Raw genomic sequence first — 26,820 nt, forward strand, 5'->3', positions numbered from 1 at the left:
GAAAGCCCGCGAAAAGCTCTTTCCGGCTGCGAGGCCGTACGGGCGTTCTCCCGCAAGAGGAACAGGAAGCGCTCCCCTTCCAGGCCACGCCTTCTTTTCATGCCAATATCCGAGCCCCACGCCCCTTTTCTGCTCGGACCTCCGCAGGAGGTTCCCGCTTCTATCAGAGGGAGTACTTCTCCTTCTCCCCCCGTTTGCCCCGCGGTCCCCGGCCTTCTCAGACCCCGCTACAACGTCTCCGGGTTCCCTCCCGCAGTTCCCGATTTCTTGGTGGGGTTCCGCTTTGAAGCTCCTCCTTCGGGGGGGCGCGCGGGTTCGGCGCCCCTCCCCTCCTTACGGCGCGCCTGCGCGTCTCGGGCTGTACAGGACTACATTTCCCAGAGGGCCGAGCGGCCGGCCGAGGCTGCGGTCAGGTGACCGGGTCGCCTGACCCGCGGTGAGTCAGGGCCGGGCGGGCGGGGCCGCGCCGGCCGCTGCACCTCGGTCTTGGCGGGTGATCCCCCTTGCTGGCCCCTCAACCTGAGCCACGGCATTATTGGCGCCTCTCCGGGGTCGGGCCCTTCTCTGCTCGTATCGGCTCAAAGGAATGTCCTGACTGCCCGCGGGGAGAACCTCACTCTGGCCCGCGATTCGGATCCAAGAACTGGAAGTTGACAGCTTGGCAGCCTTGCTCCCGGATCGGCCTCCTCTTCTCACCATCTCATTTCCTTCCCCAGGATTGTCAGTGGGTTCGCCCCGAGGAGAGCTGACCGCCCTGGGCCGCTGCGGACCCCCGGCCACGTTGAGCCACAATGTCCCCGGAATCTAAAAAGCTCTTCAACATTATAATTTTAGGAGTTGCCTTTATGTTTATGTTCACCGCCTTTCAAACTTGTGGAAATGTGGCGGTGAGTCGGGATCTGTTCCTCCTCTGACGTGCCTCGTAACGCATTCCGAAAATGATAATAAACAGTAATTGTGCCGGACAGCGCGCTTAAGTTGCACCTTCCATTTCCCCACCGACCCTTCCTCGTTTTTGATGCCTCAGGTCAATTTCGTGTGTCAGACGTTTCTTGCTAATATTGCACCGGGATGGGGGAGTTAAACCGTGCGGCTCATTCCTCTGGTTGACCTGGGGGTTGTACGTTGACCTGTTATTTCTTGTGTGTGTGAAGGGCTCCATTAGTCGTGGGAGAATTGAGGAGAAAAGAACCCCCCGGCATAGCCTCAGCTGATCTTTCCCCCCCTTCCCTGTCCTCGGTTTGCTTTTTCCTGTTCTGCAGTCCTTCTTGTCTCCTAGTTGACTTTCAACATGAAGTACTGAGTATCTTGAGTTTTACTTTACCGGGGGCTTAGTTTTCAGTTCTTGGAGACAAACTTCGGTGGGGATGGGGAGGGAGACCGCGAAATGTTTTCATTGATTAGCTTTATCTTTCACGCAGCAAACTGTCATCAGGAGCTTAAATAGCACAGACTTTCACGGCAGTGGCTATACCAGGTATGGTACCCTGTGACTTTCCTTCCTATGTTACGATGGTTACCGAAATCTTACCAGAATCTCCGGCAATGGCTCTGTGATTGAATTCGAAGTGGTTGCTTTTTCTCTGTGTCTGGTCTGTTTGGGAGAACATAATAAAGATGGGGAGTTTAGGTTTCGTGTAGAATTAAATACTGGGTTTGAAATCCTGGTTTCATGGTTTAACACCGCATTACGTTAGGCAGGTTACTTCTGTGAGCCGTTTCCTCGCCTAGAAAATGGGTGTAAAGCTCTTGGCACAGCACCCGGCATTTAATAAACACTCAAGTGTTGCCGTAAACAGAGGATGTTTTATAAGATTCTTGAATCAGCCTTCCTGTCTTTGTCATTTTGTAATGATGAACATGCTGTCGTCAGGAGCTTTTAGATTTTTGTTAAGGTGTTTAGTCCCACTTTTACAGACAGAAAATAAAGTGAAAAGACCTTCATGAGTCACTAGTACTTTGTGATTGAAGCTGGGAGTGTAATGCACACATGGATATGAGCACTTGGATATAAACACGTACAGGTTCTTAATTTCTCTGCAATTAACCATTAGATGCTGACCAATATCCTCCCCTCCCCCCACAACTCACCTTATTTGCTTATTCCCTATGCTAAACCTGATCTTACACATGATGTTTGAGAATAATGGGGCGCTAATGTCTGTTTTTTTAAGTGATTAACAATACCACAGTTTTTACTTTGTCTTTCATTTCCAGAGAAACTTAACTGTTTGAAAGGATCATAAAAGTCACAGAATAATTTACTTTGGGTTTGTAGATAGTGTCTGGGGAATGAATTCAGGACCCTCAAGATGGTTTTATCACACTGCTGCACACGTGTGTTCTAGGGCTGGATCTATAGTAGCCGAATAATGTTCAAGTGAGACGATTAGATTGAGTTAAATAAGTTCTGGTTTAAGTGAGTGAGAACTCTGTGCTTGTTGGTCATAACCATGAAATTTCATGTAGTTGCCAGGAGCTGTAAACTAAGTTTGTAGAGCAGACTGGTTGACGAGGGCTTCTGGAGCGAGATACCAGGGATGGGATTCTGGCTTCCCTATTCCCCAGCTATCTAGCTGGACTTCTGGCAAGTAACTGAACCCCTCCATGTTTCAGTTTTCTTTTCTGTAGAGTGAGGATACTAATAATACTTTATAGAGCTGTCAGATTTAATAAAGAAAACATCCATAAAACACTTGGTTCGATGTCTGTTACGTGTTACATGTTAGCTGTTTTTTATATGTTACCATTCCATTAAAAGCATATTGTCCAAGGCAGGCTGAGTCAAAGGGAAAGCTGATGGGACTTCAAGATTCTGGGTACGTGAAAACCTCACTGTAGCATTCAGCTTAATGACAGAATTATCGTTAAGTTCAACTAGAGAAATGAAGGTTTGGGGCAAAAAAATCTATAGGTTCTAAGCAGATTTGAAAAAACGCACTTTTGAGACAGTGATTCAAGGGTTTTGTTTTTCCCTTTTATGTGTTGTGTGTACAGCATGGCAATTATTTATGGCGTGTTCTCCGCTTCAAATTTGATTACCCCATCGGTGGTTGCCGTTATAGGACCTCAGCTCTCTATGTTTGCGAGTGGTTTATTTTACAGGTGAGTAGTGTGATTTTCTTTCATTTAATCCAAACTCCCTCAGCACCTTCCAAGCACGTAGTAAACTTTTCACAAGAAACTGCTGACCTGGTGGTGCGTGGCTGGTTCAGTCAGAAAAGGCATGTGACAGTCGATTTCCGAGTTGTAGGTTCAAGCCGCACACTGGGTGCAGAGATTACTTAAAAAAAAATTTTTTTTGTTTGCCTACTTGGATTGAATAGCTTACAGGCAGTATTTTAGGGATTTGGTTCTTTTCTTGATGCCCAGAGATGCCTTGTTGTTTGAATGTGATGGTATGTGTACGCACTTGCTTTCACTTTACTAGTCATAAAAGTAGTATCCCCACATCTCTTTCTGTGAAGCTGGAAAGAACTTCCTGTCAAATACTCTTATTTTATATCACGTTGATTAACAGGAATTCAGCCGAGAGAACTAAGCTTTTCTTCTGGGTTGTAGAACTCCAGTCCCAGCACAAGCTGAGCTATTGGCAAAGGCCAATTGCAAACCCTCGTTCAGTGTCTGACCCAATTTGAAATAATACGTTAAGAAACGAGTAGGTCACATTTGTCCCTTTTTTCCCAATGCTGGGGAAGTCCTTTACAGGTTGACCTTTTTTTTTTTTCTTTAGGATTATTTATTTATTTATTTGACAGAGAGAGAGAGAGAGATCACAAGCAGGCAGAGAGGCAGGCAGAAAGAGAAGGGGAAGCAGGCTCCCTGCCGAGCAGAGAGCTCCATGCAGGGCTGGAACCCAGGACCCTGGGATCATGACCTGAGCCAAAGGCAGAGGCTTAACCCACTGAGCCACCCAGGCGCCCCCCAGGTTGACTTTTAAAACAAGAGAATCCTCAGAACTGATTCCTAGAAGGCATAATTGGCATTCTCTATGCGGTATTGTTTGACCGTAATGCGTTGACCTGTTACATTTTAGCATGTACATTGCCGTTTTTATCCAGCCTCTCCCGTGGTCGTTCTACACAGCCTCTGTTTTCATTGGAATTGCAGCTGCCGGTAAGTATCTTGATGTTTATTTTCTCTGTCTTCTGGGATTTATTTAAGCGTATCATGTGTTTCGTGGGGGAAGAAGCCAAGTGATCTCATTACCTTGACAAACTTTTGGTTTGAATTTCAGTGCTTTGGACAGCACAAGGAAATTGCCTGACAATAAATTCAGATGAGCATACTATTGGGAGAAACAGTGGAATTTTCTGGGCACTCTTACAATCTAGGTAATAATCCTCTTGGAGCTCAGTCTTTCCTTTAATTCTTGTCTCACCATTTTTTTAGATCTTGTGTTGCAAATTGCATCCTTCCATGTTCCAGGACCTGACTTCCTAGCTACGTGTGCTACGGATTTAACGTTTTATAGAATTGTGTGAAAGGCATGCACCCACCTCATCGGCACTCATGATTAGTAAAGAGAAAATCATGTTAACCGTAATGTATTTAGCATCTGCTATATTTCAGGCAGGGACCGTTGGCTTCCTTAGTAAATCTCAGTAATCCTCACCACCTCAGGAGACCAGAAGGTATTATCTGTGTTCTACAGATGAGAAAACAGGCTTAAAAGTGAAGTAACTGATCTGATTTAAACCATCCTTATCTGGATTCCAAAGACCACATCCTTCCCGCTGAGCAGCTCCTGATAACACGAACAAATATATTAAAATTCAAAAATGAGGGGCACCTGGCTGGCTCAGTCATGGGGGGGGGCATATGGCTCTTGATCTCAGGGTCATGAGTTGGAGCCACACGTTGGGTGTGTAGTGAGTACTTAAAAACAAATGAATTTTTAAAGATTTGAAAGTGAGACTGATTATATCAGTGCTGAACGATCTAGCATGTTATATATTTCCTAAGTAAAAAAGCAAAAATGGTCATTCTGTTGGGGAATCTGTCCTGAGGCTTTACCCTCATGGTTATTGCCTAAAATCGTGGTGTTGATAAGTCTTCATAAATACAGATGTTTAGTTGTAAGGGGGTGTGTATTAAGAAACCGAAGTGTAAGTGAATGATTCCTTCTCTGGGAAAGTATGCTAAAGTGTCTGATTAGATGCAGGTAACTGAATCGTGGGCCCCCCCACGCCTCACCATAGATTCTTTAAAACAGAGAATTGGAGAAGTAGCATAAGCTTGTTTCCAAGTAGTCATTTCCAGAGTTCCAGTAGATCACGTGTTTCCGAGAGAGTCGGGCCTTTGAAGAGCAGCTCTGATTCAGGTCAGGTGGAAGGAGACTGAATTCCATCTGGGTCAGTTAGTTTTTCAGAAGGAGTCAGGGCGGACTTGATACTCTTAAATGATCCAGGGCAGGTCGATACTGTTAAAATTATATATGCTTTAAAAAAACTTTTTCTCTCTCTCTTTTTAACAAATAATGGAAAAAATGCTTTAAAAACTATAAATATGGAAATAAATCCTCAACATGCTGTCCTCCCTTTTCTTCCCCCAGCTTGTTCTTTGGAAACCTCTACATATATTTTGCTTGGCAAGGGAAAACTCAAATATCAGGTTTGTGCTTTTTGCTTTGCTTTACGCACACGTTTGAAGACGAAGAATAATTTCACAAAAAGATCCATTATTGCTCTGTTCACATTGTGCTAATGAATTTTGCTGCCTTAAGTCCTCTCAGATTTTAGTCTTTAGTCACTTTTTTCCTTATATTACTTTTTTCCATTTTATAATTAAAAAAATTTTTTATAAACATATAATGTATTATTAGCCCCAGGGGTACCGGTCTGTGAATTGCTAGGTTTGTACACTTTAGCATTTCCTCATATTATTAAGCTAGGATTTTAGTTTTTGACTCCGCTTTGAGCAGCAGCTCAAGGTATAGGGGAAGCTCATGCCGTGTACAAGCTTACCAGTCGCTTGTTAGACTTTTGAACCCTTGTTTTGTCTGTGCACTTCTTTGGTTAAAAGAATATGATTAATTTCTTGTGCCATTTTTCTTTTGGCTTAGTAGTACTTTAACTGAAAGACAAAGGTAGAGGTCTTCTGTTGAGTTTCTTGTCTGAGATTTTCACTAATGCAGTAGAGTAAACACGTAACAAGGAAATGTTTGGATGGTTGTAAACACCACACTGACTCGAACTGTTTGCATGTGCTATCTGCTTTCTTCTTTCTTTTTTCTCTAGAGAGTGACCGAAGAACAGTGTTTATTGCCCTGACAGTGATTAGCCTTGTGGGGACAGTTCTTTTCTTTCTCATTCGGCAGCCAGATTCTGAAAATGTCCTGGGAGAAGATGAGTCTTCTGATGACCAGGACCTGGAAGTCAACGAGTAAGAAGTTGGCAATGTTCCTTTTTATTTGAAAATACATTCTGAGTGGTTGTAGTTTAGAGATTCCCAACCTTTTTTTCCTTTTTTAAAAGATTTTATTTATTTATTTGACAGAGAGAGAGATCACAAGCAGGCAGAGAGGCAGGCAGAGAGAGAGAGGAGGAAGCAGGCTCCCCACTGAGCAGAGAGCCCGATGCGGGGCTCGATCCCAGGACCTGAGATCATGACCTGAGCGGAAGGCAGAGGCTTTAACCCACTGAGCCACCCAGGCGCCCCTTCCCAACCTTTTCAGAGCCCTAATATCCAGTGTTGGGCAGTCAGGATGAAAAAATTTCATTTATTTATTTTTTATTATGTATGTATCTATGTATGTACTTTCTTTAAGTAGGTGACACACCCAGTGTGGGGCTACAACCCTGAGATCGAGAGGCACAGGCTCAGGGCCCCTGGGTGGCTTGGTCATTTAAATGTCCATCTCTTGATTTCAGTTCGGGTCATGATCTCAGGGTCCTGGGATTGAGCCCCACCTTGGGCTCTGCACCCAGCAGGGAGTGGGGAGTCCGCTGAAGATTCTGTCCCTCTCCCTTTACCCACCCCTCTCAGGCACCTGCTTGATCCCACATGTGCTTTCTCTCTCTCTCTCTCTCTCTCAAATAAAATCTTAAAAAGAGAAAGAAAAAAGAAACAGTTGCAGACTCCACTGACTGGGCCAGCCAGGCGGCCCAGAGGAAAGGGTTTTAAAGCCAATCAGAAGAGAAGGAAGACAAAGGGGGAGCTGTGGGGAGTCAGAAGGGAAAGGAAAGGAGAGGCAGGGAAACGTTTACAGGGGATTTGAGTCAATCCCAGGTTGTGGCTGACAAGTTGTCTGACCCTCAACAGTAGCCATAATCCTTTTCTTTCTCTGGGCCTCTGTTCCCTTTCAATTCAGCTGGCATCCCGTGTTTTAATGTACAAAGACGTGCATTTCTAAAGTTAAATGGAAGACAGTCTTTGCCCTCTGTTACGGTTTCTCTGACCCGGCCCCCAAATTTCCCTTTTCCTGTGGTACGTGGATGTGGCAGGGCCATGGACGGTCGTCCTTGATGATCCTCAGTCACACCCACCCTCCTGCACACACGGCCGGGTTTTTGCACTGACCTGCACATGCGCTTCTCCCCAAAGGAGTCCAAATGGGGAAACAGGTGTATAGCCCTGTGTTTTCCTAAAAACTGTAATTGCCTTGTGCCGTTTGAATTTTTAGTAAAACTACAACATCACAGACTATTTCTTTGCAGGTATTATCCAGGTTGGAGGAAAGGGAAATGAGAAATCTTTGCCAGTCTCATTCTGCTTTGTTTCTGAATCAGTAAATCATAAAGATTACTTTATGGCGTGTTATCTCTTGTTAGAACGCTGGCACTGAGCGTTCTGTGCTGCCTTGTTAATCCCAAAAAGGCCTAAAATTCTCCGGTCAGAGGATCACTAAGCATTCAAAATTTCACTAAGTTTGTTTAAAGCAAAAGAGAGGGGCACCCGGGTGGCTCAGTCGGTTAAGCGTCTCCCTTTAGCTCAGGTCATGATCCCAGGGTCCTGGGATTGAGCCCCACATCAGGCTCTCTACTCAGTGGGGAGGGAGCCTGCTTCTCCCTCTCCCTCTGCTGCTCCCCCTGCTTGTGTTCTCTCTCTCTGTCCTCATACATAAATAAACAAAATATTTAAAAAAATAATAATAAAGCAAAGAAGAGTCACCTTTGGTTTGAATATGTATGTACTTATGGGTGTATATTTCCGGTCCATATACGTAATGTCAACTATGTGTATATATTTTTAATCATAAGCTAACAGATGTTGCAGAAGGATTCTGTGAAGGTGAATACCACAGATTGAGCAGAAACTAAAACCCCGGTTCGTTTAGCCAGCGTCCAGTGTGGGTGCCGTACAGATAGATACAGGCCTTCCCTGTTCTCAGGGAATTTGTGGACAGAGGATCGTGTAACTGCTGGGATGCGGTGCTGAGGAAGGAGTTTTGCTTAGTCCTTTCAGCATTTTTGTCTCCCACACTTAAAGCTTTCTTGTCTTTATAAGGAGCACAGACCCTGCGCCAGTCCCCTTCTAAAGCTGAGGGGCACAGCAGTGATAAGTCCCTGCTCTTGCGTGGCTTAATTTTAGAGGGGGTGTAGATGGTCCTGGTGTAAAACCACAACGTGCGTGCGAAGAAGGCAGTGTATGGGGGAGATGCTGGAGGGCCGGGTGGCTCCCTGAGGCCTGACCGGTGAGGAGGGAGGATCAGCTGATGGCCACCACCAAGGCCAGGTGGTGGGAAGGGTGCGGTGGGTGCCAGGGCTGCAGGGAGGCACAGGGAGGGGTGGAAGTGGGAGTGTCTGCGGTGGGCAGGGAGTCAATCCTGGAAGGCTGAGCAGGTTCTGTTCTCGGTGTGACTGGAAGCCATTGAAGAGGGGAGGTGCCCAGGTGGCTTAGCTGAGCATCCGTCTCTTGATTTCGGGCTCAGGTCATGATTTCAGGGTCCTGAGATCAAGCCCAATGTCAGGCTCTGCTCTCAGCAGGGTTGGGGGGGGTGTCTGCTTAAGAGTCTCTCTCCGTCTGCCCCAACCTGCCTCAAAAAAAAAAAAAAAAAAAAAAGCCATTGAAGGAAAAAGTAGGATCTGATTTTAAAGGATTCCACTAAACTCCTTACAGAAGATGATTTGAGGACGCAAAACGGTAGCTCAACCTGAGTCGTCCCCTTATGCGTAATTGGCACGCGTGAAGCCCTGTGAGCTGGGCGACCTCTAGGAATTCCTTCATTGGCGGTCGCCTCTCTGGCCTCCCTCCTCCCCTTCCTCCCTGTGGTCTGTATCTGAGTGTCTGTTCCAGGCACTGTCCGGAGGGTGTTTCGTTGAACAAACAGAGAGAGGTTCGTGCATTCACGGAGCTTTCTAGTAGGTGAGAGAGAAAAGAAGTAGGAATCTTTTTAAAAAACAGTTTTTATTGAGATATAATTCACATGCTGTGCAGTTTACCCATTTAGAGTGTACGGTTCAGAGGTGCCTGGGTGGCTCAGTTGGTTAAGTGTCAGACTCTTTTTTTTTTTTTTTAATATTTTATTTGTTTATTTGACAGAGATCACAAGTAGGCAGAGAGGCAGGCAGAGAGAGAGGGGGAAACAGGCTCTCCGCTGAGCAGAGCGCCCGATGCGGGGCTCGATCCCAGGACCCTGAGATCATGACCTGAGCTGAAGGCAGAGGCTTTAACCCACTGAGCCACCCAGGCGCCCCAAGTGTCAGACTCTTGATTTTGGCTACACGGTCTCATTAAATCGTTCCAGCGAAGTGGTGGCGCCCCTGTTTTATAAACGGGGAAGTGAAACTTGGAGGCAAGGAATAACTATCTAACACTATACGAGGAAGAAGGGGCAAACCCAGCGCAGACCCTGCAGCCCACGTTTCTGACCCCCAGCTTCTCCCGCACCCGGCTGGCAGCCCAGGGGCTGGTGTTGCTTTTGAAGAGTTTTCACGCCGCACAACTTAGTTTTGAAGGAGTCAGAGTGGAGGGAAATCGAGTTCTTTCAAGGGGTTTTTATCGTATGGGAACAGCAGGGTGGAGGAGAGTTCTGTCCTGCCTGAAGTAGCCTTTCTGAGAAGGACACGCGGGGATGTGTGCTTCCAGCTTAGTTGGAGGGAATTGTGTTCAGCTGTTAATAAAGGGTCACCCAGGGAGCCCTTGTTCTCTGAGGCAAGGATGGGGTCCCGGAGGGACTCCCGGAGCAAGGAGCATCCCGGGCAACGGCGGTGTTTGCCAGACCACGTAGAGGACGGAGCTCTGACAAACATCCATGAAAATATGATAGCATTTTGGTTCTCTGTTCAGTTTTCAGGGGAAAACGCTTTGAAATTTTGTTTTATTTTTCCAGGTCTGCCCAGAGCACTATGGGAAAAGCAGTCGATGCATTCAGTAAGTATTTTCTGTGTCTGAAATACAAGAGCTGTTTGGGAACAGCCACAACATCTGCCTTTCCCCCTTTCCCTGGTGGCTTTGGATTGACGATCCTGCAGTGTTTTCGTTTCTCCAGGTATGCGGCTCCGCAGTCCGGTCGTCTTCTCGGCGTCTCTGTAACTGGGGGTGTGCGGGATGGACGGGAGCCCGACTGCCCGGCCTGGTGCCGTGCAAGGGACACGCGGGGAGGTGCGGATTGCTCATGGACTGGCGCTTTACAAGGCAGTGAGGACACACAGACCATCTCCTCAGAACCGAGTCTGGGAGAACAGTTGGGCTCGACTGCAGGGGGCTCTTCCCTCCATGATCATTTTGTGTTATTCTGAAGGTGTGTATCCCTAGAACACGCACCTACCATTCTCTGCATTTTATAGAAGAGAGAATCGAGGCTTAGAGAAATTATCTACCCAAGGTCAGATAGCTAGGACATTGCTGAGCCTAAACTGTGTCACAGGCAAAGCCAGTGAGTCCCATAACGGCCATCTTGTGGTTCCTTCAGAAACCGGCACACATGGCTTCCGGTTCTCGTAAGGCCTGATGGGGCCAGTTCTCTGCTTCTGCCTGTAGCTCTCTCAGCCTCTTTGTCTCCCAAGGAGAGAGAATCTGACCGCTGTCTAGTGGGGAACAGCCTTTTAGGGCCCGTGTTGTTTCAGTTAAGTCCTTCGGCCTTATTCGCTCTGTGCTTGTGGGGAGCCTACAGGTTGCCTTGGGCTCGGATGCAAATTCTTCATCTAATCAGCCATGGCCTGAGTCAGAGGATACAAAGCACCCAACTTCTAGCCAAGAATTCCTGTGGTCTCCTTTTTTAGAAAAGGCTATGGGTGTGGTAGTCTGAGTCTCGAATACATAGCATCTTATCCTTTGGGCTATTTAATCAGGCTTCTGTTACACGTATTTCTCATGTTTCAGGAACAGCTTCTTTTTTTTTTTTTTAAGATTTTATTTGTTTTTGAGAGAGAGAAGGAGAGAGAGCACGAGCCGGTTGAGGGACAGAGGGAGAAGCAGACTCCCTGCTGAGCAGGGAGCCCCACATGGAATTCGATCCCAGGACCCTGGGGTCAAGAGCTGGGCTGAAGGCAGATGGTTAACCAACTGAGCCATCCAGGTGCCCCCTCAGGAACACATTCTTAATGATATGCTGTAATTAAAAAGGATGCAGCCTGACTGTCCCCCAGCAAGACGGGAGGTCACCACAGTCAAAGGTCTGGCTTTCAGCTTTTCGAGCCTAGAAACTTGTTTGTCACAAGGCCCTTTATTGATCAGAGGGACCAGACGGGAAAGGACTCAACCTAACCAAACCCATGGAAATCTCAATTTAACCATTTTTTTTTAAGATTAAAAAAAAAATTTTTTTTAAGATTTTGTTTATTTATTAGAGAGAGAACAGGCAGAGGGAGAAGCAAACTCCCCACTGAGCAGAGACCCTGATGCAGGACTCGATCCCAGGACCGTGGGATCATGACCTGAGCCAAAGGCAGTCGCTTAACCAACTGAGCCACCCAGGTGCCCCTCGATTTAACCATATATGATGGCATTTAATATTTTTTACTGAGTCCTTTCATAGATATTCATTTCTTATTATTCCCTTCTTGGCCTAGAAAGCCACATTGGCTTATTGGTGAGCCATGGAGTCAAGAAAAAGGGAGATCGATGACCCCCAGGTTTATGGAATGGTCCATCCAGCCTTGGTGAGGCTTGATACGGCCTCTCTGCACCATTATGGAACCTGCTCTCCCTGGCTGCTGTTGATAGTAACCGGATTCAGTATGTCCTTCCTCAATGTACAGACCTCGCCTCAACTTCTCTGTCATTAGAATGGGCACTAATACAACGGGGGCCACGCAGTTTCACCACGGAACTAGTTGGTTGCTCGGGAGGGTGCAGGAGTGATGGGATGTTGAGCTGTCTCGTTTGAATGGGGAGAGGGAAGGAGCAGCCAAAAAGGTAAGGGGCGTGTGAGGTGTTACAGGGCAGGCAGATTTAGGAGCTGGTTGCTGGGCCCTGGGGAGCAATGGGAGGTAATGACATAGCAAGGAAGTCAAAGAGAAGACAGGAAGGAAGAAGACTGTCCAAGCTTTAAGTAATCTGTCTGTCTGGGGCGGGGGGCGGCATGGGGGGCTGTGTTTCATTTATTCTCAATCATCACATTCCCTCTGTTGACGCTGTGACGCGTGTTGTACAGGAAGGGCTCCTGGTTATCTGAAAAGCACTGCATTCCTCAACCGAGTGTGTATGCTTCATGGGTTTCTAGAAAGTTCTTTAAAATTTATTTCTAGTCTTGAAGCAATCCTAAAGTCGATCTGGAAGAATAAATCAGAAGGGCCCAGGAACTTTTTTTTTTTTTTTTTGACAGAGATCACAAGTAGGCAGAGAGAGGAAGGGAAGCAGGCTCCCCACTGAGCGGAGAGCCCGATGCGGGGCTTGATCCCTGGACCCTGAGATCATGACCTGAGCCGAAGGCAGAGGCTTTAACCCACTGAGCCACCCAGGCGCCCCAGGGCCCAGGAACTTTTTGAAAAGGAGAAGGACTTTCCCTAATGAATATTAAAGTCGACTGTGAGTTCATTTGAACACTTTGGAATAGAAAGAGCCGTGGAACTGGATTCTAGAATCAGGCCCACGTCCACAGTACAGTAAACACAATGAAAGACTTAAATAAGCAAAGTTAAGGAGCGGGATGTGTAGGAAAATGGACTCAAATGTCGTATCTCCTCGCATTCCAGATGGGTGCAACGTAGAGATGAAACTAGAAAAGTAACTGAAGAAACTTCTAAGCAGGTCACTCAGACGATAAGGGAAAAGAATGCCCTTTCGTTGCTTAAACTGTAAAACTTTGTCAAAGCAACTTAATAGAGCTAAAATGGCAGGGAAGGTAATTTGCTTGTGTCTAAGAAATACAGGTTTGAAAGTTTTCCATCAAATTTCAAAAGATAAAAAATTAATTGTCCGTGTTAGGGGGAGTAGGTGTTTATATGCATGAGACCGCCTTGCTGATGGGAATCTGTATTTGTGTTATTTTCTGAAGAGCCATTAGTCAGCAGGTTATCAGAAGCCTTCAAATGTGTGTGCCTTTACACCAGCAATTCTACTAATAGGATTATCCTCAGCAAATAATTTAAGAATTTTTGTCAAGATTTAATGGCTAGGATGTCTCTATGAGGGAGAAACTGAAAGTAATTGAAATATTTCTCTACAAGGCCTCAGTGCCTCGGTACGGTAGATTATCTTGGCCATTCAAATGAGCTCGATGATGTTAGAACATATTTGCTCTTTTATGTGAAAACAAATTTTAAAATCGTGCATGTAATGAAATTTGTTTCTGTCGAACATTTTTTTTAAGTCTGGAAGGGGATCCATTAAGCTCTTAGGTGGTATTTTTTTCTCCTAATAGAACAGGTTTATTGAATATAATTCACATGCTGTCTGATCACCCATTTAAAGTAGACAGTTGAGTGGCCTTTAGTACATTCACGGGGTTGTTCATCTGTCACCACAGTCAGTTCTAAGACCTATTCCTCACCGCGGAAGGAACTTCTGTCCCCATCAGCATTCACTCCCCATATCCTCCCCACCTCTCCCATCCCTCACCCCCGGTACCCGTTAATGCACTTTCTCTCTCTGGACTTGCCTATCCTGGAGGTTATTTCGCATACATAGAGTCGGACTCTGTGTGCTCTTCTGTGACCTGTTTCTCGGTTTGGGTTTTACTTCCAATCATGGTTTCGAGGCTCATCTGTGTTCTAGCGTGTTCTGCAGATGGGTTGTTTGTAGGCATCATGAATAATGCTGCTGTGAACATCTGTGGACAGGTTTTTTGGTTTGGTTTGGTTTTAAAGATTTTATTTATTTGAGAGAGAGAACGGGCATGAGGAGGGAAGGTCTGGACAAGGAGACCCCTGACGGAGCAGGGACACCCTCCCCCACCATGCAGGACTTGATGCCGGGACTCCAGGATCATGACCCGAGCTAAGGCAGTCAGTCAACCAACTGAGCCACCCAGGCGTCCTGTGCATGGGTTTTTGTATGGCTGTACGTCTGCACATCTCCATAGGCTCCTAGGAGCCGCAGGATTGCTGGGTGCTGTGGTCGCCATGGTTCACCTTCCGGGAACCAGCAGATGTCGTCTGGAGTGGCTGCACCATTTTACGGTCCCATCAGCCGTATCTGAAGGTTCCAGTTTCTCCAGGTTCTCCACTTCCTTGAACTCTTACCTGTCTTTCGGAGGATAGCTGTCCCTGTGGGTGTAAAGTGGCGTCTCGTGGTTTTGATTGGCATTTCCCGAATGGCTAAGGACGTGGAACCTATTTTCACATGCTCGTGGGGCATTTGCATTGCATCTCGGGAGACCTGTCTGCTCAGGTCCTTTGCCCGTTTTTTATGAGTTCTTTTTTTATTGCCGAGTTGTAAAAATTCTTCTCATACCCTTGATAAAAGTCTCTCATACATGATTTGCAAATCTTTTCTCCTGTTTCTTAGGTTGACTTTTCATTTTCTCAGTGGTATCTCTTAAAGCTCAAAAGTTCTGAATTTTTGATGATGGCTGATGATTTATCCATTTTATCTTTTGCGTGTGTTTTTGGGGTCCTAAGGTTTTGACTGGCCCGGGTCACAGAGATTTGCTCCTGTGTTTTCTTCTAAGACTTTTATAGTCTCAGCTCTGACATTGAGGTCTGGGATCTCTTCTAAGTTCCTTGTTGTGTGTGTTGTGAGGTGGGCGTCCAACCTCAGTCCTCTGCATATGGCCACCTGCTTGTCCCACTGAAAAGACTGTTGTTCTTTACCCCCTGGGTTGTGCTGGGGCCCCTGTTGAAAATTGACGGTAAATGTGAGTGTTTATTTCTGGATGCACGTGTCTGTCCTTACACTGGTAGCTCGCTGTGCTGATGACTGTCAAGCTCTGAAGTTGGAAAGGGTGAGCCCTCCAGCTTTGTTCTTTTTCAAGATCATTTTGGCCATGGTGGGCCCCTTGAATTTCCATATGAATTTTAGGATCACTTTATCTATTTCTGTAAATGGATGATGTTGTATTGTTGTGTTTTTTTTTTGATGTTGTATTGTTTTTAATGCACTTCATTTTTTTAGAACTTTTTAGATTTTTTAAAAATTTATTTGCGAGGGAGAGTGTGCGAGAGAGAGAAGGAGAAGGGGGAGGGGCAAAGGGAGAAGGAGAAACAGACTCCCCACTGAGCAGTGTGCCCCACGTGGGGCCTGATCCCAGGATTCCAGGATCACCACCTGAGCTGAAAGCAGACACTTAACTGCCTGAGCCTCTGAGGCGTACCATTAGAGCTGTTTTAGGGTCACAACAAAATTGAGAAGGAGGAGAGTTCCACTATGCGCCTCATCCTCAGAGAGACCACCCGGGTGCCCCAGCGTTTTACAATTTTTTGTTAAATCTTCTGATTATTCAAAAGCAAACATGCTTTGCTAATGTCTTCTTTTTTTTTTAATTAAAAATACTGTTTTAGGGTCACCTGGGTGGCTCAGTGGGTTAAGCCTCTGCCTTCAGCTCAGGTCATGATATCAGGGTCCTGGGATTGAACCCCACATCGGGTTCTCCACTCAGCGGGGAGCCTGCTTCCTCCTCTCTCTCTGCCTGCCTCTCTGTCTACTTGTGATCTCTCTCTCTCTCTCTGTCAAATAAATAAATAAAATCTTTTAAAAAAATACTGTTCTAAACCTCGTATTGATCCTATATTTTTTCCTGGAAATGCATGAAAATGGTGACAATATCTTACTGCATTTAGTCTCTTTATATTTCCGTGAGATTTGAGAAAAAAGTATCTTGTTCTGCATGTGGTGAAATTCAGGACAGACTGTGTCTTGTGTAACTTTTGTAGGGAGCAGTTGAGTAAGAACTAAAATCTGGAGCCTCTGTTGGTTTAGGACTAGTTTAGATCAGTGACCTTAAGCTATGAGATGGGAGCAGGTTCAAAAAGCTGGTTAAAGTATGCAGTTTTTAGGGGCGCCTGGGTGGCTCAGTGGGTTAAGCCTCTTCTTTCGACTTAGGTCATGATCTCAGGGTCCTGGGATCGGACCCTGCTTCAGGCTCCCTGCTCAGCAGGGAGTCTGCTTCCGCACCCTCCCCCCTGTCCCCCTCTCCCCGTCTCCGCCTGCCTCTCTGCCTACTTGTGATCTCTCTCTGTCAAATAAATAAATAAAATCTTAAAAAAAATATATGCAGTTTCTAGACCTGCATTTCCCATTGCGGATCTCCACCACATTGAACAGCATGAAAGCAGACGTTAGAGTAGTCCTAAGCAAATACGCCGAACTAGCTCTTCGGTCCCCAGATCCAGAGAACTGAGAATCGCAGGAAGTGGTGTGGTAGCCTCAGTGCCGTCAGCAAACTCCCTGGGTGGCAGTTGTCATCTGGAGTCCAGTCTTCAAGCCGCTCTGCGCCCACTCCTTCCCCCGGGACGTTAGCGCCCTGCCGGCCATTGTCACCCTTAGCCCAACTTCACTCAAGTCTGTTGACGCAGTCTTGTTTTGGTTGATCCTGTTTCTTTTCTCCGTTCCATTGTTGCTTTTTTAGATTCAAGCTGGAGAATGTGTGGGGCAAAACAGCACTATAGGATGTAGCGAAGCAGGTGGAGAGAACGTTTTATTTACAGGGCGGATTAAGTTCATCCCTTCAGCATCTGAATCCTTGACCTTGGTCCCCCTGTATTTGTCTGCCGGCGTTACCGACAAGAGGTGTCTGGGTTGAGTAAGTGTTTTGGAATCTTGGGGCAATTAAAACTGCATTAAGCACTCCTGCATTGTTTTCTTTCTTACAGAAAAGTCTCTGAAGTTATGTGTCACCAAGGAGATGCTGCTCCTTAGTATTACGACTGCCTATACAGGTAATGGGACTGACAGGTAATGGGACTGACAGCGGTCTGGGTTTTCTGTGGCTGCGTCATGACCGTGAGGACTGAAAACAACCGCCACGTGATTCTTTCTCACAGCTCTCTGCACTGATGGGGCTCAGCTACATGATTCTTCTTCTTCTTCTTCTTTTTTTTAAAGATTTTATTTATTTATTTGACAAACAGAGATCACAAGCAGGAGAGAGGCAGGCAGAGAGAGAAGGAGAAGCAGGCTCCCCAAGGCAGGCAGAGAGAGGGAGAAGCAGGCTCCCCGCTGAGCAGAGAGCCCGATGCGGGGCTCGATCCCAGGACACTGGGATCATGACCTGAGCCGAAGGCAGAGGCTTTAACCCACTGAGCCACCCAGGCGCCCCTACATGATTCTTCTGATGGTCTTAATTGAGGTCTCTTCTGGGTGCTGGTAGAGGCAGCTGGGGCTGTAGCTTCTGGATAGTTTCCTTTGCGTATCTGAAGGGGTCAAATTCAAGGCTGAGTCTCTGTTCATGGTAGTCTCCATGGCTGCGTGACCCCCTCCCAAGTGATCCCTTCCTTCTCATCCTGCAGGAAGGCCAGATTGCTTAGGGGCTCCAAAAAGAGCAAAAGGAGAACCAGCCAGACTTTCTGAAGGCTTGAGCCCAGTGTCACTTGGACTGCGTTTCACTGGTGAAAGCATGTCGCAGGGCCAGCCCAAATTCAGCGTGGGAGGGTTCTACCGAAGGGTTGACCCCGGAAGGCATGGTTCATTGCAACCAGTGATTTTTTTTTTTTTTTTCATTTGACAGAGAGATCACAAGTAGGCAGAGAGAGAGGAAGGGAAGCAGGCTCCCTGCTGAGCAGAGAGCCTGATGCAGGGCTCGATCCCAGGACCCTGAGATCATGACCTGAGCCAAAGGCAGAGGCTTTAACCCACTGAGCCACCCAGGCGCCCCGCAACCAGTGATTTTAGGGCAAAATGGAGCTCTGCAGAAAATAACTGAGTAAATCCTTCTAACTTTGTATGGATTCGTATACTTTCTAATGAAATGGAATGAGCTCTGTGGTTTCTTGGCAGCTCCGGAGCTCTCTCAGATCTTCAGAATGCTAAGGAAATCGGTTTCCTTTTAAAAAGTGCTGTTATGTCGAGGTGCCTGGGTGGCTCAGTCGGTGAAGCATCTGCCTTCAGCTTAGGTCCTGGGATCAAGGGAGCTAGGGTTCTGTGCTCCGTGGGGAGTCTGCTTCTCCCTCTGCCCCTCCCTGTTCACACTTTTGTGCGTGTGCACTCTTTCTCTCTGAAATAAAATCTTTTAAAAAAAAGTGCTGCCGTGTTAAAAAAAAAAAAAAAGTTATAATGGGCCAATGTTACTTTTGCCTTTATTTACCATACAGGTATAAACATCTTTTTTTGAGAAATAGAATGAATGGCAAACATCTTTAAAATTCACTTGTTTTGGTAGCATTAAGGAATGAGGTCTTCTACTGATTGACCTTAATTTTTGTAGCCCTAATTTTTAAAACTTCCTTTTCTGGGAAAAAGAGTTGAATGAAGATATTTTGCCCTTAAGCAGAGGTGGACAGCATGCATTGGTTTTCCAAACCTACTTCTGGTTAACTTGGAGAGCAACTGATAAGGTCCCATGTGCTTTAAAAATCATGATTACAGACTTACATGTGTACCGTCCTCTGTCCATCCCATATCCACACAGGATCATTTTGTTTGTTTGTAAGATTAATTTATTTGAGAGAGAGCCTGCGTATGCATGCGTGTGCACACGCATGAGCAAGGGGAGGGGCGGAGGGAGAGAATCCACACGGAGCACCGAGCCCGTCCTGGGGCTCGATCCCACAGCCCTGAGACCATGACCTGACCTGAAATCAGGAGTCAGATGCTCAACAGACTGAGCACCCACCCGGGTGCCCCGAAGGACAGTTTCTTTCTCTCTCTCTCTCTCTCTCTTTTTTTTAAAGATTTTATTTATTTATTTGACAGAGAGACACAGCGAGAGAGGGAACAGAAGCAGGGGGAGTTGGAGAGGGGGAAGCAGGCTCCCTGCCGAGCAGAGAGCCCAACGCGGGGCTGGATCCCAGGACCCTGGGGATCATGACCTGAGCCGAAGGCAGACCCTAATGACTGAATCACCCAGTCACCCCCGAAGGACAGTTTCTTTTCTTTTTTTTTTTTTTTTTTAAGATTTTATTTATTTATTTGACAGACAGATCACAAGTAGGCAGAGAGGCAGGCAGAGGGAGAGGAGGAAGCAGGCTTCCTGCGGAGCAGAGAGCCCGATGCGGGACTCGATCCCAGGACCCTGGGATCATGACCTGAGCCGAAGGCAGAGGCTTTAACCCACTGAGCCACCCAGGCGCCCCCGAAGGACAGTTTCTAACAGAAGGTTTAAAGGGTTTGCTTATTTGAGTTGTGTATTCTTACCGGAAACACAGGGCAGCTGCCATCTTGTGGCTAATTCCGTTTCATCAGCCACGAAGCATAAGACCGCTCTGCTTGGGGGGAGTAGCGCATCAGGCTGAAGGAGTTTTACTGTGTCAGTGTGTAAAAGCTTACATACCACCAGCCGGGAAGAAGAACCAGGAATGGAGATTGTGACTGTGTAATTGAATCCGCTTTTTTCCTCAAGGTCTGGAATTGACTTTCTTCTCTGGTGTCTATGGAACGTGTATTGGTGCTGTAAATAAATTCGGAACGGAAGAGAAAAGCCTCATTGGACTTTCTGGCATTTTCATTGGCATTGGAGAAATCTTAGGTTGGTCTAAAAAAAAGTTCCTGTGTGAAATCAGTTTGTTGTCGTTATCATAGATATTGTAAGTTTACTTCACCTCTCTGTCCTTGAATTTTAATTTCCTTGCTTATTTTTACCCAGACAGGTGTGTCTTTGTTTTTTTTTTTTATTATCATTGTTCTAAGATAATCATGAGATGTTTGCCATCTAATCCCCTGTCAAAACCGTAAATAGGAAAGCTTGTAGTCTCTCTCAGCTTTTTCTCTTAAAATACTTAGGGAAAGTGTCTTCTGAATCTTGGACGCAAGGTGGATGCCCCGTGTGAGTCCCAGGTCCGCAGGCGACCTTCTTTCTGATGTGGCTGCAAGTTTGGAGGTTCCCGTGGGCCCCCAGGAAAATGCGATACGTGCTACTAAAGCTTATTACGAAGGATGCAGGTGAACAGGCAGGTGCAGAAGCACACGGGGCAGAGACCAGGAGGGTCCCGACTGCAGGAACCTCTGTCCCTGTACGGTACCCTCCCAGTACGTGGACGTGTTCCCCAGCCAACCAGGGTAGCTCTCCCAAACCTATCGCTTAGGGGTTTGTGCAGACATTTCATGACAGAGGAAGGGTTGATGAGATCATTGGCTAATGACAGTTGAACTCAATCTCCAACCGCTCTCCCCTGCCCCAGGCCTGGGGGTCGGGGCTGACGGTTCCAGTCCTCTAAGCATGTCTTGGTCCTGGCAACCAGCCCCCATCCTGAAGCTAGCTGCACCACCCCCCACCCCCTCAGGGATCACCTCATTTGTATAAACTCTGATGTGGTCAGAAGGGAGTAATGGAGAACAACCAGGAGACACATCTGACCCCAAGGACGTTCCCCGGGTTCTAGGAGCAGCTCTGTGCAAAGAAGCTGGGAGGAGGATGGACAAGGAAAAAGACCAATGTTTTTTTTCTGTAGCACAATAGGTATTCCTCTTAAAAATATTACTTATTTATTTGACAGAGAGAGATCACAAGTAGATAGGCAGGCGGAGAGAGAGAGAGGTGGAAGCAGGCTCCCCACTGAGCAGAGAGCCCGATGCGGGGCTCGATCCCAGGACCCTGAGAACACGACTTGAGCCGAAGGCAGTGGCCTAACCCACTGAGCCACCCAGGCGCCCCTTTCTAATGCTTTTTATTCGAATTCTAGTTAACGTACAATGTAATATTAGTTTCAGGTGTACGATGTAGTGACTGAACACTTCCATACCCCTCCCGGGGCCCGGCACGCCTGCGGGTATCCCTTGGTCAGCAAAGTGGGTTCCATGCCTGGAGTGGTGTGTTGGATATTGTCCTGTAAGAGGAACTTTCCAGTTTGTCGGACACTTACTATGTATCCATTGTATGAATAAGAGACTCCCTGCCCACCTGGAGCTTATGGCCGAGGGAAGAAGACAGACGCTAAAAACCCATAGGACCCTTGGAGCGGCCGGTGCTGATCAGCACGGCCGGGAGAGCAGAATTCTGTGGTTTCTGTTCCTTCCTTTACTGGGCACACCTCGATCCGAACCGGGTGTTTCTATGTATCTGAACATGTGGAATGCAATTAGGGTAATTGTCTTAATGTTTTTGCTCATTCTCATATCTGCGACAGTTCTGGGTTTTTAAATTTCTTTGTACAGCTTTATTGAACTACAACTCACGTGCTGTGTATATCACCCACTTACAGTGTACGGGTCAGTGTTTTTTAGGTACACTCGGGCTGTGAGTCATCCCTGCAGTCTAATTTTAGAAAACGTTTCTTGCCCTTCCCCAGACAACTGCTAATGTCCTTTCTCTATGGATTTGCTTATTCTGGACTTTTCATATGAATGGAATCACAGGATACATGGTCTCTTAACTCTGGCTTCTTTCATTTAGCATCATGTTCCCAAGGTTCCTCCACGTTCTAGCACATACCAGCAGCATCCTTTCTTATGACTAAATAATATTTAATTGTACGGATCTATCCCATTTTACCCAGCCGTTCGTCATTCCCTGGACATTTGGGTTGTTTCCACTTTTCGGCCAGTGTAATTAATGCTGCTGTGAACACATATGTACGGTTGCTGTGCGGATATATGTTTTCATTTCCCTTGGGTTCTGTAACTAGCACCGGAATCGTTGGGTCCTATGGCACCTACACATGTAACTGCTTTCTCTCCTCATGATGGGTCGTGTTTTCCTGCTGCTTTGTCTGGTCCCACTGGAGATACCAGACTTTGTGAACTCTGCCTGGTGGGAGCTGGATATTTTTGTATTCTTAAAAATACTCTTTTTTTAAAAAAAAAAAGATTTTATTTATTAATTTATTTGACAGAGAGAGGGAGAGAGCACAAGTAAGCAGAGTGGCAGGCAGAGAGAGAGGGAGAAGCAGGCTCTCTGCTGAGCAGGGAGCCTGATGCGGGGCTTGATCCCAGGACCCTGGGATCATGACCTGAGCTGAAGCAGACGCTTAACCAACTGAGCCACACAGGCACCCCTAAATATTCTTGAGCTTTGTTCTTGGGTGTGGTTCACTTACTTGGAAACAGTAGGACTCTTTCAGGGCTTTTAAGGTTTGTTGGACAGAACCAAAGCAGTGCTCAGACGCGGGCTAATTATTCCTCACTCTTGAGCGGAGACCCTTCTGTGCACACCCAGTGCCCGTGAGTCGTAAGATGTCCTGACTGGCTTGAGGGACAAGGCCCCCGGCCCAGGGCAGGGTCTTAATACATCTAATAGAGCTAACCCTTCTAGACGGTTCTTTTGCAGCTCTCTGCTAATTTACTCACAGCCTGTGCTGACCAGCACTTAGGGAAGGCTCAGAGGAACCCACTGTAGATCTTTCGAATTGTCTCTCTGTGCTTTTCTTTCTGATAGCCTGTTCTGGAACTCTGTAGCCACCTAGGTATCCCTCCACTCAGGGAGGGCTGTGGGCTCCACCTACGCCCCCCCACACCCCCCACCCCTGCAGCCCAGCCTAAGCTTCTCTCTAGACCAGCACCTGGGCAGTAGCGGGGCTCCCCTCCTTCGCTTCCTGTCTCAGAGATCACTGCCCTTTGTCGTCTGATGTTTCCTGCCTTCAGAATTACTGCATCGTATTTGTTGTCCATTTTTTTTTTCAGGCAGGGGCTGAATCCACTCCCTGTTACCCCCACTGACCTAGAAGTCCATTCTGATTCTTGAAATTTCTTCCATTGCAACGGTTATTTTTTATTTTTAATATTTGTGCTTGCTTCCCCTTGATTAAATTAGTTGTTGGTTGCTCTGTTTTCCTTATTTTTTTTCAAGGAACCAAAATTTTGATTTATTAATCTGGCCTTGTGTTTTTCTGTTTCTCTACTTCATTGGTTCTGTAGGTGGAAGCCTCTTTGGTCTGCTGAGCAAGAATAATCGTTTCGGTAGAAATCCAGTTGTGTTGTTGGGCATCCTGGTGCATTTTATAGCTTTTTATTTGATATTTCTCAACATGCCTGGGGATGCCCCTATTGCTCCCGTTGAAGGGACCGATAGCAGCGCTTACATCAAATCCAGGTATAGTGACTGTCATTTTTCTAGTAATTTAAGGAAGGATGGGAGGTGATGGTGGCTAGATGTTCTGAATGGAGCAGTTAATCATTTTCTGAAATTCTGTTTTCTTTATAAGGTCCTCTGGCAAATGTTGATTATTTTAAATAGGAGCTCATGGAGAATCCCAAGTTATTTTTGTAATTGTTGGTTTTAACCTTTCGGCCCACTAAATGCTTTTTATGATCTGTGAAAGAACATTCGAGTATCCGATGTGATCCTGTAGCTGCTCTCTGAGCAGTGAAGAACCGTGGGGAAGGGGCAGGCCATCCCGTTCATTCACAGCTGGTTATGTCCGTTTCGAGGATCTGACTTCCCTGCATTCAACTCAAATCCGTTATAGATGGAGACATTAATGCCCAGACACACCATCCGGGGGGGCCCTTGCCCAAACCCAGTGTCTGCTCCCAGATAGTTCATAGACCAGACTTGGCTTGGACTGTGCAAGTGACTGTGTTTGAGCATAAATTCTTACTTTGTAGCGTCCAGTGTTTATTTCTTCTTATTTCATAGTGTTTATGACTTGAAAGCGAAATGCTCCTGTAGGGGAATTGCTCTGACGTTGGAAAGAGCTCTAACACATACTGTTAAGAGTGCTTGTTCAAAATTAATTTTCCCATTTGTGCAGCAAAGAAGTCGCCATTTTCTGCAGTTTCCTGCTGGGCCTTGGGGACAGCTGCTTCAATACCCAGTTGCTTAGTATCTTGGGCTTCCTCTACTCCGAAGACAGTGCGCCGGCCTTCGCTGTCTTCAAGTTTGTGCAGGTGAGCTCCCCTTCCAGCGGGGCTGACCTGGGCTCCTTTTTTTTTTTTTTTTTTTAAAGTGCTTTAACATTGTTTTCTCGATGGTTCTGAAATGAGAGTCAGGGGTATCCTTTAAAGTATTTCTGATTGGACTGAGGAAGCAGCGACGGGGCGTGATTTTCTCCCCCCGCCGCTTGTAAAAAAGATTTGCTGTTCCGGTTTTAGTGCACAGATTAGAGGCTTAGGTACCAGAGTCCCTTTGTTCTGTAGACAAGCGCATTTCTGACTGGGTGTGTACGTTATTTTATTACTCAGTTTCTCACAATATACTATTTTACTTATTTATTTAAAGATTTTATTTGAGGGACATCTGGGTGGCTCATTCAGTTAAACATCTGCCTTCGGCTCGGGTCATGATCCTGGGGTCCCGGGATCGAGTCCCGCATCGGGCTCCTCGCTCAGTGGACCTGCTTCTCCCGCTCCCTCGCCTTCTACTGCCCTGCTTGTGCTCTCTGTGTTGTGTGTGTCTCCCTTTCTCTGACAAATAAATAAATAAAATCTTAGAAAAAGATTTTATTTGAGATGGAGAGCAAGTGGGCACACATGGGTGTGGTGGGGGGCAGCGGGAGCAGCAGACTCCCCGCCAAGCAGGGAGCCCGATGCGGGGCTCAATCACAGGCCCCCAGGATCATGACCTGAGCCGAAGGCAGATGCTCAACCAACAGAGCCACCCAGGCGTCCTGCAAAATCCTATTTTGAATAACATTTCCGCTCGCCTGAGTTGCCGGCTCCCCGCCGGAGCGTACGGTGCGCATTTGTGACCTGGTGGCTGATGAAGTCCCATCCGGGCAGCAGTGAGGGTGGCGGGGCTTGCTGGGGAGCAGTGGGGTCGCCCGAGTGCGTCTTCTGACCTGTTCTGTTTCCTCTCAGTCCATCTGCGCAGCCGTGGCATTTTTCTACAGTAACTACCTTCTCCTTCACTGGCAACTCCTGGTCATGGTGATATTTGGATTCTTTGGGACCATTTCATTTTTCTCCGTGGAGTGGGCGGCCGCTGCCATCGTGGCCCGGGGCTCTGACTACCGAAGTATTTGACCCGGGGCATCTGCAAGGTGGGGCGCTGCGCCGGACGACACGCGGGACGTCAGCTTGGCTGAAGAAGCCACCTTCGGTTTCCGCAGAGTGCTGGATGCTGTTCAGGAAGGAAACACAGAGAATCAAGACCGCTCAGTTGGCCAGGGTTGGTGTTCAAGTTTACAGACATTAACTATTTAAAACAAGCAGAATAAGGAAATCTTGTTCTGTCAATTATAATCGTTCAAAAATGTTGTTTTTCATGTCCTCTGTCTCAAGTTCCTTATAATCATGCTATAGAGTGTAAATGTTTTCTTTGCCCTCCTGTTCTCCTCGAAAGATGCTGCCCCCATTCAGAACACTAGGCCGTATGTCAAGCGAAGATTCTTGCAGGGTGTGGGGTGTGTGCTGCCGTGTGATGATGGGGGGCATATACCAGCCCCCGTATGTGTCTGGGAGTGACGTTTAAATAAACTGTGAGACGCTGAAGTGGAATCTTTGAAAAGATTTGCACTTTCTTCCTCCTTAAACGCTTTGTTTTGGTAAGTTTCCCTACCTTGTCATGCGTAGCAAGGAGTAACTAATTATTATAAAACGAGGTGAAAATTGTCCAAAGTTTTTAAAATGAATCTAACATGTAAATGAACAAAAACACATTTAAAACAATATTTTTTTTTTAAGATTTTATTTTTATTTCTTTGAGAGAGTGAGAGCGAGCATGAGCAGGGGCAAAGGGAGAGGGAAAAACAGACTCCCCGCTGAGTGGGGAGCCCAATATGGGGCTCGATCCCATGACCTGGAGATCATGACCTGAGCCAAAGGCAGATGCTTAATCCACTGAACCACCCAGGCGCCCCCAAAAACACATTTAAACAACAACAAGAATACACATTTACCAGAGAAGGATTTTTGCTAGCATTTTCCTAGAAGATGCAATGCAAAAAAAGAAAGAGAAAGAAAAAGGGACGTGTAAGCTGTTCTGCGGTGAAAGGCTGCTGTCTGTCCTAGAGCAGACATCATTCCTCACGTCTTTCTGGGGATGCAGCGTAACTGTCTGGGAGGATATTTAAATGGACTCACTTTCCTCCATAAGAGCTTGCTTACAGATTCTTTCTAGTTGACATATTCAGAAACCATGAAACTCACCATTTTAAAATACACAATTTAATGTTTGTTTTTTAGTATATTCACAAAGTTGTACAGATAAGCACCATGGTGTAATTCTAGAACATTCTCATCACCCCAGAAAGAAACCCCATGCCTTTTAGCAGTCATTCCCTGTTGTCTGGCCTCGTGCTGGCAAGCACTACTTTGCTCTCTGTCTCTGTGGATTCGCCTGTTTGGACATTTCTTATGAATGGGAGAGCTCACGTTTACCTGTGATATTTAACTGTACGAATGATGAGTTTTACAGCAAGGTAAATTCAGCCAAGAGGACAGGTAATACTTTGTTTTCTATTGTTTTTTTAAACCTGCTAGAGGTTTGTAGATTTTTATAGTTGGCTTACAAATTTTTTTTTTTTTTAA

General features: G+C 46.4%; 1 protein-coding gene across 1 annotated transcript; it reads left to right on the forward strand.

Annotated features, from left to right (window-relative positions):
* The first annotated feature begins 2 nt into the window (after window positions 1–2).
* MFSD11 (major facilitator superfamily domain containing 11) lies at window positions 3–25,788 on the forward strand. Its single transcript, XM_045984097.1, has 14 exons — window positions 3–436; window positions 717–887; window positions 1,422–1,477; window positions 2,998–3,105; window positions 4,037–4,116; window positions 4,238–4,334; window positions 5,555–5,613; window positions 6,240–6,384; window positions 10,274–10,314; window positions 17,136–17,201; window positions 19,820–19,945; window positions 23,269–23,443; window positions 24,105–24,240; window positions 25,150–25,788. The coding sequence occupies exons 2-14, from the start codon at window positions 792–794 to the stop codon at window positions 25,312–25,314; spliced, it is 1,350 nt and encodes a 449-aa protein (XP_045840053.1). The 5' UTR covers window positions 3–436; window positions 717–791; the 3' UTR covers window positions 25,315–25,788.
* Window positions 25,789–26,820: the final 1,032 nt, after the last annotated feature.

This window comes from Meles meles, chromosome 18 (genome assembly GCF_922984935.1).
Source record: "Meles meles chromosome 18, mMelMel3.1 paternal haplotype, whole genome shotgun sequence".
Classification (NCBI taxonomy): Eukaryota; Metazoa; Chordata; class Mammalia; order Carnivora; family Mustelidae; genus Meles; species Meles meles.

What these genes read in the sequence shown, in the direction of transcription:
- MFSD11 (XM_045984097.1), top strand. Translation starts at nt 792, where the DNA reads ATGTCCCCGGAATCTAAAAAGCTCTTCAACATTATAATTTTAGGAGTT. An exon ending in CAGGACCTGGAAGTCAACGA is followed by an intron (nt 6,385 to 10,273) that starts GTAAGAAGTTGG and finishes TTATTTTTCCAG; the next exon opens with GTCTGCCCAGAGCACTATGG. An exon ending in CTGTCTTCAAGTTTGTGCAG is followed by an intron (nt 24,241 to 25,149) that starts GTGAGCTCCCCT and finishes GTTTCCTCTCAG; the next exon opens with TCCATCTGCGCAGCCGTGGC.